The 12,817-nt window shown below is 37.0% G+C and overlaps 1 protein-coding gene across 2 annotated transcripts; it reads right to left on the minus strand.

Moving 5' to 3' along the window:
- Positions 1-246: 246 nt before the first annotated feature.
- On the minus strand, positions 247-1,714 carry LOC129777994 (uncharacterized). 2 transcript variants are annotated; one of them, XM_055784613.1, is made up of 4 exons: positions 1,467-1,714; positions 1,297-1,388; positions 1,034-1,220; positions 247-975 (listed from the first exon to the last, which is right to left on the minus strand). In XM_055784613.1, coding segments are annotated over exons 2-4 (765 nt in total). In that variant the 5' UTR covers positions 1,299-1,388; positions 1,467-1,714; the 3' UTR covers positions 247-399. The 2 variants fall into 2 exon arrangements, with proteins under 2 accessions (XP_055640588.1, XP_055640587.1); XM_055784612.1 differs by having other exon boundaries at positions 1,297-1,714.
- Between the last annotated feature and the right edge of the window lie 11,103 nt (positions 1,715-12,817).

Here is a 12,817-nt window from a genome sequence, read left to right on the forward strand (position 1 = left end):
GACACGAATCAAAATGAAATCTTCAGCATCTTATTAAAAATTATAACAAACACTAGTACTTGTATATTTTATAAGACACTACAAAGAATCGATTTTTGGTACTCTGAAAGATTGGTGTTCGAATTTTATATTTATCAAAGCAATAAGTAGACCTTACATAAATGTAGTTTTGAAATTATGTATTTTTTATTTGCATGTGATAATTTCTCACGAAGGTACGACCTTATTTAAATTTTCGATATCGCACTTCTAATTTTTCGAGTAGTTTTTAACTATTACATTCGAAAATGTAATATATTCACATTACAATATATACTTTTAAAATTCATGTCATTAAATTACAACATAGCTTAGCATTCACATTACATTACATTCACATTTGTTTTAAAATCGAAATGTCTATTGTAGACGGCTTAATTCCATCTCAAGAATCCTTTTTTTAATTTTCAGTTTTTCCAGATTAATTCTCTCTAATTCCAGATTGTGCCTCTGATTTTCCATCAGCACATTGTTGATAGTTTCGTTTATGTTCTCTAACTGTTTCGAAATCTGTCTGTTATAATGAACCAAATCAGCAGTTTTTTTTTCAAAGCATTTTAGAATATTGGTGACCGAGTCATGAAACGTTGCTTGGTTTTGCACTTGTGTCTCCAGCAATGTGTGCATTGATGTCCTCCTCTTCTTCGATGTATGCGTCTCATTATTCTCATTGGCTCTATCCTCCGGAATTCGATTATCTTCAATCGACGCAGATTCCCCACTGTCATGAATTGATTGATTTGCGCTAGGTTCTAGCCCGAAACTGCAAGTGTCGGCTATGCCCTCAACTGCTGGAGCAAGTCCTGCAAGAACAACAACTCGTTCCTCCAGCGCAGTAAGTTCAATAAACTTACTAGGACCCCCACCTGTAGCAAATTGCTCGCGACGGTTGTGGGCTAGCTTGCGTTTCGTGTTCGATTTCCAATCGAACCAGACCTGCAAAAAAACTGGTTTAGAGAAACGAATATAAATACAGAACTTTGAATGTATCTACCTTTTTCCACGCAGTTGAATCTTTAGTTGGTGGCCCAAGACTGTTCAACTCGGCTGCCACAGAATTCCAGTAGGGAGAAGCATTGCATTTCGCGAAACCCTTCGCGATATCCGGCTGCTCTTCCAAGAGATCAACCAGTCGGCTGTATTGATCCTTGTTTGTGCTTTTGGATTTCGATGGTTTCGACCTAAACAGTCCGATGGGAATAAAATGATTAGGTTAAAATAAAAAAAAATGAATGGCTTAAAACATTGTTCACTTACATTGTTCTATCCAGGTTCTGTTTCGTCTAGGTTTTAGAGTTGAAATATTCTATTGGAAATGTCTTTCTTTCTGCTTCTACAGCAATTTTTCACTGTAATTCAAATAAACATTAAAGCACATCACATAGAATTTCAGAATTAAACATAAAAGAAAATGAACTTTTACATACCACATCACCTGAATAAACCACAAAAACGTAAACATCGATTGAATTTTCTTCTACGCTTCGTCTGATTCGCAACCCAACATTAACGTTTGACTGACAGGCGAAAAAACACTTTCGTACGAAAACAAGGATAGGACAATTCGTTCGAACGAACGATGTTCGAAAGTTCGAATGGATAGATTTCTTTCGTACGAAACCAAGGATACGAATGAGGCATACTTTCGAACGTTTTCTATTCGTACGAAAACAAGAATAAGGGTGATAATTCTGAAAGTTACGTCTCGCTACTCGTCTCACGTCATGTCCTGAAAGTGTCAAGAACGAAACACCTATAGTTCAGCATCTTGATATTTGGTATATTTAAAGTCACCATGGTGTGTAGAATACTGGTGTACCCGTTTAAGTGCGATTCACATACAACATCCACGTCACGTTCACGTTCCGTCCCGTCACGTGGCGTCAATTATTCTTCCAATCAGTTCACATACACCGGCAACGGGAACTTCGACTTTCCGTTGCTGGTGTATGTGAATGCTTCAATAGGAATTCCATGGAAGAATAATTGACGCAACGTGACGTGACGGAAGGTGAACGTGACGTGGATGTTGTATGTGAATCGCACTTTAGACACCAAAATAATGACGGGAGCAGTACAGGGATTTGTCTCTAACTAGACATCTAGCTAATTGGACAGACCTGTTATGCGGCACGAATAATTAGACATTTTTGCCTCTAATGGTGCTCATACACTGTTTGACCGAAGCCAAATATTTGACTCTTTTTGACAGATAAAATTTGGTCGACGTGTACTGATCAAATATATGCTACACAAAACACAACAAGCAAATATTCAATTTTTGGATGCCTCGAATACTGTCGGTACATGGTTAGGTTACCTTGAATATTTCAGTCGATTTTATCCATGTTCGGTGTTTGACATTGTTTAACACTGTTGAATATTTAAGAGTGGCAAACAAAATAGTGTTTGTACAAATATCAAATCAAACTTTATCTGTCAAAATATATCAAATATTTGACCTCCGGGCAAACAGTGTACGGCCACCTTAACTCTAGGTAGTACGGACTGAATCAAAACATCTGTCAAAAAGATCCAATTGAAATGCCAAAAAAGATCCAATGATCGAGGAGTGTTATTTTTATTATGATACTAAACACTATGAAAAAGGTATTGTTATCAGAGGCAAAAATAATTAAACTTATAAAATGAACGAACTACATTTTTCCGTCATTTTTTAATTGACCATTGTATCTTTGAAAGAGCATCTTATATTGCAAGGTATCAGAACCTGACAGAATATAAACAACTTAAGAAAAACGCTTAGTTCACTCCAAGATTTTAATGTGGGAGCAAAATTCGACATTGGCGAAATTCGATACGTGCTTACATATTGTGCGTCTATTCCCTAACTGGACACGCCGGTTCGAAACAGTCGCATTTGAAACGGTCGTAAAAGTTGTCGCGTTTGCCGTTGACATCTAAACATGTCAAAAGTGACAAATCCAATGATCGTCATCGTATTTCGAAAGTATTTTGGATTAATAGCAGCATGGAAAATTCAATTATTGTTAACGTTCAGCATCGTCGGGCTAGCATCAACACAAAATATCATTGTTTGTATGGCTACTACTTCCTAGGATTATCACGATCACAGTTAAGTACAATCTACAAGAAGTCCAAATCAACCATCAGTTCCTGGATTGTGGAATATGAACGAGAAGGAATAATAACTCGTAGTAAACGTCAGAGTACTTTTAGAAAGATTGATGTAGACAAACGAACTTGGTTGATAAACCTGTACCAGAAAAATCCTATCTTGTATCTCGACGAAGCTCGCCAAGAGTTTATCATGCACTTTGGAGTCTCAATCAGCGCATCGTCAATTTGTAAAATATTACACGCATATGGAATGACATGGAAAGTCTTGGAGAGGAGAGCTACCCAGATACGCCAAGTAGATATCGTAAGATATGTTAATGAATTGAGCTGTTTTCAATGGGATCTTCACCAACTCTTGTTTCATGACAAAGTTGCCTTTGCAAATACAGAGATCATGCGCAACCGAGGATACGGAATTATAGGACAGAAGATTATGTTTAGAGGAGAGTTTTGCAGGAAACCACGAATTCCGTGTCTCTGCTTTTTAGGGTAAGCTGGCATAGTGAAAGTTTTGAAACAGAAGGTGCATTCACGCGTCAAAATTTTTTCGATTGCTGTCGACAAATGGCTCTTTTCAATGGTAATGTACGGTCATATCCAGGTAAATTTTCAGTGTGGGTGATGGACGGTGCTCGCATTCATTGTGATGCGAATATCATACAATATTTGCGCTCTTTGGGAATAACTCCTCTCTTTTTACCAGCTTACTGTCCATTTTACAATCCAATTGAGGTTGTTTTTGGATTAATTAAGAGATATTTGAAGAGAAACTTCAAAGAGAGTGATAATATGCCACTATCGAGTGCTGTTCAAGCCGCGCTTACCAAATTTACCTTATATAATTGCACAGAACTGTTTTCAAAATGCGGTTATGCTTCTGGTGGTAAATTCAATTCATCGGTTATGTATCAATAAAGTACAAAAATGATAAATGTTTTCTTTTATCTATTCAACAGTTGAATACATGTAAGAAATTCAGCACTAAATTAAATGATTATTATCGTTAGCATCTGTAACTTTGGATGCTAAATTTCTGCTGAATTCGTTTTCTTCTGGCGGCAACGAAGAGTTCATTGCATCCAACAATGAACGAAAATTTCTCACTTGAGCTTTAAGTTCGTGTATTTGTGCATGAACATCCGAAACATTAATAACGAGAAAGTCAATCCGTTCACACAAAATATCAATAGATGAAGAAATACTCTCGTTAATATTATAAGCCACTTGCAGCCCATGACGTGTGGCTTTGAGTTGGATTCCTTCCGAGAGTGGCACAGCTCGAAACAGGTGAAGATATTCATCCGGTGGAGCTACCGTCATTAACTTTGATCGCACATCTCCCGGTTGTGCAAGGATGTAATTCGCCCACTTTTCCCACGAACCATGTAGCGCAGTGTAGTGCGAGTGCATTGCTCTCAATTGTTCAATGCAATCGAAAATTTCCTGAGTGGCTGGTGCTCCTGTTTTGTCTTTTTGTTCGAAGTGCAGTAATTTCTTGTTCACCATTTGCTATAATGTATGTGATGTAATCGCAACGGAAACGCCATTTCGACAACAACTTTGTGTTCAAACTCAAATCATGAAATGTGTATAGCTTTTTTGTCTTCCCGTGTTTCAGAAGAATGTATTTCTATGGTAAAAAATTACATTCAACGATCAAGGGATATACTTATTTATCCCTCTAGTCGGATGTTTTTAAATCACCCCCAGCAGGCGATTCTTCATATGTACACCGAGAGAATACTTGGAACGGTGAGTTACCAAGATCTCAAAAAAGCAATATGAAAGCGGAATCCCCACTGCTTGCACTCTCGAAGCATTACTTCTACTACTCAAGTTTTATCGTGAGTGCAAGCCACAAACGATTAATCCCATTCCATAGAGCGGATTTTGAGTTCTTGATCGTAAAGTGTTCAAGAGACGATCAACTGAAATCTTATGACACTCGTCGAGGGATTTTTAATTCTCTATTGCACTGACCGCAGTGAGTGGCTGACTCAGTCTCGTGTCGATTAATTTTTTTTTATTTTGCTGTTGTTTCCCGTCCGACAGCCAGCAGACGGGTAATCTATGCAATTGATTAATTTAATTACCAGCAGATTTGGGTGAATTTCATCCCGCCCGAAATCGTTTTTTAGATTCCAATAGTTCTGAACATTCACATTTCACTCCAAATAATTTTTCCAATTAGTGACTTCACGAAACACCGCTCAAATTCGATTGAATTTCAGACCCTTTCTTATTTTGTAGATAAAACGGATCACATATTTGATTAATTCAATTCTGTGTGGTTGCGAATAAATCTAATGAATTAGTATGGACGTATGTTATTCATATATCGTGAACTTCCGACATATGTGGCAGTAGATTTATCGGACGACTAATGTTTTTTCTATATCCCTTCAAACTTGTTGCATCTCTTAAGTGTACATACTGCTTTGACCGCAGATTTGCATGGTTGAATCTGGTTAATTTCAGGTATTCAGTCTTCATACTGTCGAATGAATACTGTTGGAACAATCGGTATCGCAGCAACTGATTATCAACATCCTACCTAATCCTCAAAAGGTATGCGAAGAATTTCAGTGAACTGACGGCATTGGAATATATGCTTTGTGAGGACCACACAATTATTATCAGAGCAGATAAACGTCCGACTGGAAGTCATGAACATCAATTCAATGTTCCCAAGATAAATTTATCCTTTGAAGGTCATTAACCTTTCTAAAGATGATCAGATGGAATGTCGTTTGGAATAACCTGACCAACACCTTATGATCGTAATATTGTTTTTGCTATTGTTCTGATGTTTCATAACACGGCACTCTATTGATTATTCGCCGAAAATGAATAAAAAATATCCTTGAAGTTAGCCTATGGTTTTAGTAGCAGTGCAATATGGTAAGCCAGTCTCAGGATAAGAAAACATTTAAAAAAAAGCTCTTTTTTTTTTGAATGAATCAACAGTGAAACAAACCGTCAAAAAAATTTTCAGCTTTATGATAGCAGATAATCATTATCCATTTGAGTTGTATGATTAGTCCCCCCACAAACTGTGGATAGTCTATTTGCATACAAAATTATGTTAAACAATCCAAAAAAATTATGAACAAATATTTACGTACTTACACAAAAAAACACATGTTGACATATTTGCGCTAATTTATGTTTTTGATTAATTCAAGGTAATCAAGGTCTTTTCTAGCCACCAGTTTACTTGGGTCCGAAAAAAATGGTCTGTATTTGGGCTGGCGGAAAAATATATCTCGCAAGACCACGTGTTCGATGTCGTAATAGTTTTGGCCAATAACGCATTTACATTAACTCATAAAATTAGTGATTTGAGGGGGATTATTGTTTGTAGTCTCTTGTAGATGAATTTAAGCACCATCTGAGAAATCCTCTGTGGAACATTTAACATTAAAGTCGTCCTATCTGTTGTAGCGCTTTTTTTTCCTTTACCCAATTTCATCGAAGTAAACGCGCTTGGAAAGGAAAATTGAACGCCCGGACGTGAGAGCGCGAATCTAAAGCGTACACCATAGAGATACTTATTCCCATGGAACAAAAACTTGTTACGAGTTGTAAACAAAACGAGGAAGGAGAGTAACTCAATTATTCGAACTAGTTTCAGTCTAGCAATGCTTTGGTCAAATCAGAGTTACCAAGAGAAAAACATTTGGTTATGATGGGTGAGGATTAATCGTTAGTCGCAGTTTGTACAGATCGCGATCTGTGCAGTTTGCGATTAATCGTAAATCTCATCATGCTCTCTTGTTTTCCATCCTTGGTTGTAAGAGAGTTTGCGCTTCAATGCTGATTTATAGTCCGCTCACACCTGCCGGACATTAAAAGTGAAATACATATGTAATATTTCGGAATAGCTTCAGTTAATACCTTTTTCCATCCAGACCCGTCACGGATGGGTGGTTCCAAACTATTTAATTCAGCAGCACAATCGTTCCAAAATGGTCCGGAGTTACCACGTATAAATCGTTTTGCTATGTCCGGTTTTTACTCAAAAAGCTGCACCAGCCGCTCAAACTGTTTCTTTTTTGTTGTTATGTTTTTGGTATTATCCCTGTGAATAGAAATTTTATTCAAAAAGTCACAAAAGGGTTGTGTCTGAGACACGACCGCATAGTTGACGTAGGATTCCGTTAGGCTATCTGTTGATTTCAGATATGTTTGAAGAATTACATCGTTAAACTCTTTGATAATGATTTGGTTTTAATGTCTCTGTTAGGGAACACATTGTGTTAGGGACAAAAGTTTCCCCTACTAGTGATTACCGATAATCGTTCGATTAATCGATTAATCGAATACTTCCTACAGAAATCGATTATTAATCGAACGAATACTGCGCAACCAATTATCGAAGCGAACAAATAATTTTCGTCGATTAATCGATCCAGAGAAAAAAAAGTCACAGGAGGGTTGTGTCTGAGACACGACCGCATATTTGACGTAGGATTCCGTTAGGCTATCTGTTCATGTTGGATATGTTTGAAAAATTAAACTCTTTGATAATGATTTGGTGGCCCTGAGAAAGGCCTTTTTGTTTGGAAAACTATAGTATCACCACCTCCAAAAAATTTTGATGGACAAGTATTTGAATATGTCGATAAACTTTATAATCTGGGTGTTATATTTATATCTAATTTGTCATGGGATGTTTTCATCAATTCTCAATGTGGTAAGATCTACGGCGCCTCAAAACGTTTGAAATTAGTGACTCGGCATTTGGAAACATCCACGAAAATAAAATTATTCAAGTCGTTGATTCTTCCTCATTTTTTGTACGGAGATTTCATTTACGCTAATGCTTCTGCGACCGCACTCAACAGACTAAGTGTTGCTTTGAATTCATGTGTAAGATATGTCTACAATTTATCGAGATATTCCAGTGTTCCACACTTACATAGCACTTTATTATGATGTAGTTTCAATTTTATGTGTATCGTACATGCATAAACTTTTTCAAAATTGTTAAAAGTTGCGTGCCACAGTACTTATTTGAACAACTTCAGTTTATGAGAAACACGAGAACCATAAGTGTTTTAATTCCACAACATTAATTTGTTTACTATGGGCAATCGATGTTAGTGAGAGGTGTTATATATTGGAATCACTTATCACCTGCTCTTAAATCGTCTATAATTATTTAAAACTTCAAAAATGGTCTGCCTGAATTAAATTCAAAATTCAGGAACTTATTATGACATTTTTTGATGATATGTTTTTTCTTATCAGAATATCCCACCACAGTGTAACGTAGTTGAAAAGGATTTAAATTTTATTTGCTGCTATTAATCGTATCACTCACCTCATTTGCAATATAAAAAATGCCCCCAACTTGCATGCCGATTTTCCCCGGGCACCTTGATTTTGATGTCTCTGTTAGGGAACACATTTCGGTGGGAACAAAAGCTCCCCCTACTTTTATGTATTTGCAATGTCGATTTCCCCCAGGCAGCTTGGTTTTGATGTCTCTGTTAGGGACCCGCCGCATGTGTCGTCGTAATCCGTAATCCTACGTCAAAAAATAAGTACATTTAAATTTTATCAATTCAAAACTGCCTTCGGGCCTGCTAGTTCGATGGGAGATTAATCTGCCTCCCTAAATGAATATTGCTCATGGCGTCGCTTGGTGCCGCCGAAAGCAGACTCGTTTGCTGAGGAGTGCTGAGCGACAATGAAAATGTCTTTCTAAAGGTAGGTCGAGAAAGAGTATGAACTAGTTTTCTTCGCAAGGGCCCTTCTCAGGGCTAGAGACGAATGAACGTAAAGTTTAAAGTCTCTATAATTCAAAAGAAGAAAAATATTGCTACCAGATGTAACGAACTTCGACATTTTTTGCTACTATGGTGCTACTCGCCCGTGTAGTTGGCGCAAAGGCACCGCAAAAATATTATTTTATAGAATTCCTTCATGCATTTGTCTGATACGGGCTGTGTATCGTTCGTTCTTGTTTTTGAAGGGACTTTAACCCAAAGGTCATTCGTCCCTAACGGGCTGTGTATGACTGGAGCGTTCCGTTATATACATGCATGCATAAGTCCTTCGCTTCTTTTGCCAAATCCAGTAAAAGGTGGTTGATGAAACGTATGTTTTTGACGTGATACGTTCCATGTTAGTTGTTAGTAGAAGATGTAAAAATAAACAGTATTTTTTTTGATCGGTTTTATATAGTTTTTGTGGTAAGTGGAAAACAGTAAAATAAACTTTTTTGTTTCAAAACAAATTGATAGTCCTGAGAAGGACTGGAATGGTTTAATGGGTTGTACGGAATCTGCTGCGTTTCAGTCGGATGTATCAGTTTAGTTTTGGGAGCGGTAGCTTTTACGGATTCACTGATGCTTTCCTTGACTTTGGCGCCATCGGCTTCTGTGCGTCGATTTGCGAGGGTTTGATTGGCACCACCACGACGAGCTAAACGACGGATAGCAGGTGTGATACGATGCGATGCAATGCTCCTCTGCCTCCTTTGCCGCATCCAATTGTAGATGTGAAGAGAAGCGCACCAGCAATGCACACTAGATTTAATTCGATGCTCTCCGCTGCTTCCTCTTTTTTGCTCCCTTTGCCGCATCGCATCCATCGTTGGTTGCCGATGGCTTCCTCTCCTTTGCAGCACTGTATGGTGTTGGTTGATTTGTAGAGCACTGTACACTAGAAGCCCATATGTTTGCCGATCTGAGCGTTGAACGAGAATGAGAAATCCAAAAATGCTACCGTCCTTTTATATCAGTTGGTATGTGAGAAATAGGCGCCCCCCACTCGCTCGACATGCAAATATTTGACTTATCGAGGAACGAAAGAAGCGAAGCAGGCGAAAAAGAAATGACGTCAATTTCGACCAATCAGTACCGTTTGGATAGGGGTTGAGATTTTTCAATTGTTCGATAGTTAATTACATGATATATATTATTTTATTCAAGGTGAAAAATTGTTATAGAGTGCCGCAATGTTTTGATGTAAAAATCTCATCAATCCGTCATGAAATGACTGAGCAATAAGCGTTTGAAATTGGACATTTTTCACGATGCGATCGATATTCGTTTTTCAATTTGTACCCCAATATGTTCCCGAAAGACGTAATCCTACGTCAAAAAAAATTAAAAGCAACCGATGTAAAATTTTACTTACGTTGTTTTAGCAATCTGCAGTAAAAAATATCCGGAGAAATTCGACTGCAAACTATCACTCGAACGAAATAAAGAAAGAGTTTGACATTCGAGTAACGTCGAACGAAAGGTGTTATACAATTCAAACGGAATACAGAATGAAATTTTTCAAGTCGTTCGAAATATTTCGAATCGTTTGGAATACAGAATCGGGGTGATTGTTCCATCGCGGGTTGAATACCCTGAACACTATGGGCCTTATTCTCAAATGCACTACACGTGAAAACAATGTGGAGTGAGTACAGCCTTATTCCGGATTGCACGCCACTGTAAACATTTGATAGAATTCATTATGAATACACCGAGTTCATCCACCGATGTTATTCTGGTTAACACTTCACGCTCTCGTTTGTGTAAACAGAGCGATTCCTCGTGCTCATCATAATCGCTGATCATACACTCTCCCAAAAAGTTAGAATATATGACTGTTTTGACGTAGGATTACGTCTTTCGGGAACATATTGGGGTACAAATTAAAAATCGAAAATCGAGCACATCTTGAAAATTGTCCAATTTCAAACGCGTATTGCTCAGTAATTTCATGATGGATTGATGAAATTTTTGCGTCAATCGATTTCGGCACTCCATAACAATTTTTTATATTGAAGAAAATAACATATATCATGAAACAAACTATCGAAAAATTGAAAAATCTTAACCTCTGCCCTAACGGAAGTACCCACATCTGATTGGTCGAAATTGACGACACATGCGGCGGTTCCCTAACAGAGACATCAAAACCAAGCTGCCTGGGGGAAATCGACATTGCAAATACATAAAAGTAGGGGGAGCTTTTGTTCCCACCGAAATGTGTTCCCTAACAGAGACATCAAAATCAAGGTGCCCGGGGAAAATCGGCATGCAAGTTGGGGGCATTTTTTATATTGCAAATGAGGTGAGTGATACGATTAATAGCAGCAAATAAAATTTAAATCCTTTTCAACTACGTTACACTGTGGTGGGATATTCTGATAAGAAAAAACATATCATCAAAAACTGTCATAATAAGTTCCTGAATTTTGAATTTAATTCAGGCAGACCATTTTTGAAGTTTTAAATAATTATAGACGATTTAAGAGCAGGTGATAAGTGATTCCAATATATAACACCTCTCACTAACATCGATTGCCCATAGTAAACAAATTAATGTTGTGGAATTAAAACACTTATGGTTCTCGTGTTTCTCATAAACTGAAGTTGTTCAAATAAGTACTGTGGCACGCAACTTTTAACAATTTTGAAAAAGTTTATGCATGTACGATACACATAAAATTGAAACTACATCATAATAAAGTGCTATGTAAGTGTGGAACACTGGAATATCTCGATAAATTGTAGACATATCTTACACATGAATTCAAAGCAACCCTTAGTCTGTTGAGTGCGGTCGCAGAAGCATTAGCGTAAATGAAATCTCCGTACAAAAAATGAGGAAGAATCAACGACTTGAATAATTTTATTTTCGCGGATGTTTCCAAATGCCGAGTCACTAATTTCAAACGTTTTGAGGCGCCGTAGATCTTACCACATTGAGAATTGATGAAAACATCCCATGACAAATTAGATATAAATATAACACCCAGATTATAAAGTTTATCGACATATTCAAATACTTGTCCATCAAAATTTTTTGGAGGTGGTGATACTATAGTTTTCCAAACAAAAAGGCCTTTCTCAGGGCCACCAAATCATTATCAAAGAGTTTAATTTTTCAAACATATCCAACATGAACAGATAGCCTAACGGAATCCTACGTCAAATATGCGGTCGTGTCTCAGACACAACCCTCCTGTGACTTTTTTTTGGTAAATATTACCAATGATTAGTAATTTTTGCAAGTGCATTTTGTTTGAAAAAATTCTTGCAGCATTTGTCCCCATGCTATCTGTTTTTCCTGTGTTGTCAAACGTTTTCGTCACTCGGGCTTTGTTTATTAACCTTTTGTGACCGAAATAGAATTGAAATAAAGGTTGTAATTTGGGTAATTCGTATTTTTTAGGAAGGAAAAAGTTCAAATAATACAATTCTTGTGTTCAGAATAATAAAAACCTAACATTTGGCGAGAAGTAAAATTCAATTACAATTAAGTTAAGAGAAGTTTTGGAGTCAATAATACTGAAATTTCTGAAAATACCAAAACTCATTTCTGAAAATCTACCAAAATGTCAGTTGTGCTTTCATGATTTCAAACGCTTGCATTATTTAATGAAAAAATGTAGTTCATTCATTTAATTTAATTAGATTATTTTTGCCTTTCATAACAATACTTTTTCTATGTGGTTTATTTTAAGAAAAGAAACTTTTCCCCTCCTGATTATTGACATTTCGATTGGATTCTTTTTGACAATCAATTTGATTCTATTCGCATGACCCAGATTCGTACATATTACGCGATAAAAATGGTAAACAAATGTCAAATCGGTCAGTATAACCCAGTATAAGCAGTTGGTTCAATGTTGAACATATACCCTAAACATGTTATATTAACC

The sequence above is a fragment of the Toxorhynchites rutilus genome, chromosome 3 (assembly GCF_029784135.1).
Source record: "Toxorhynchites rutilus septentrionalis strain SRP chromosome 3, ASM2978413v1, whole genome shotgun sequence".
Taxonomy (NCBI): Eukaryota; Metazoa; Arthropoda; class Insecta; order Diptera; family Culicidae; genus Toxorhynchites; species Toxorhynchites rutilus.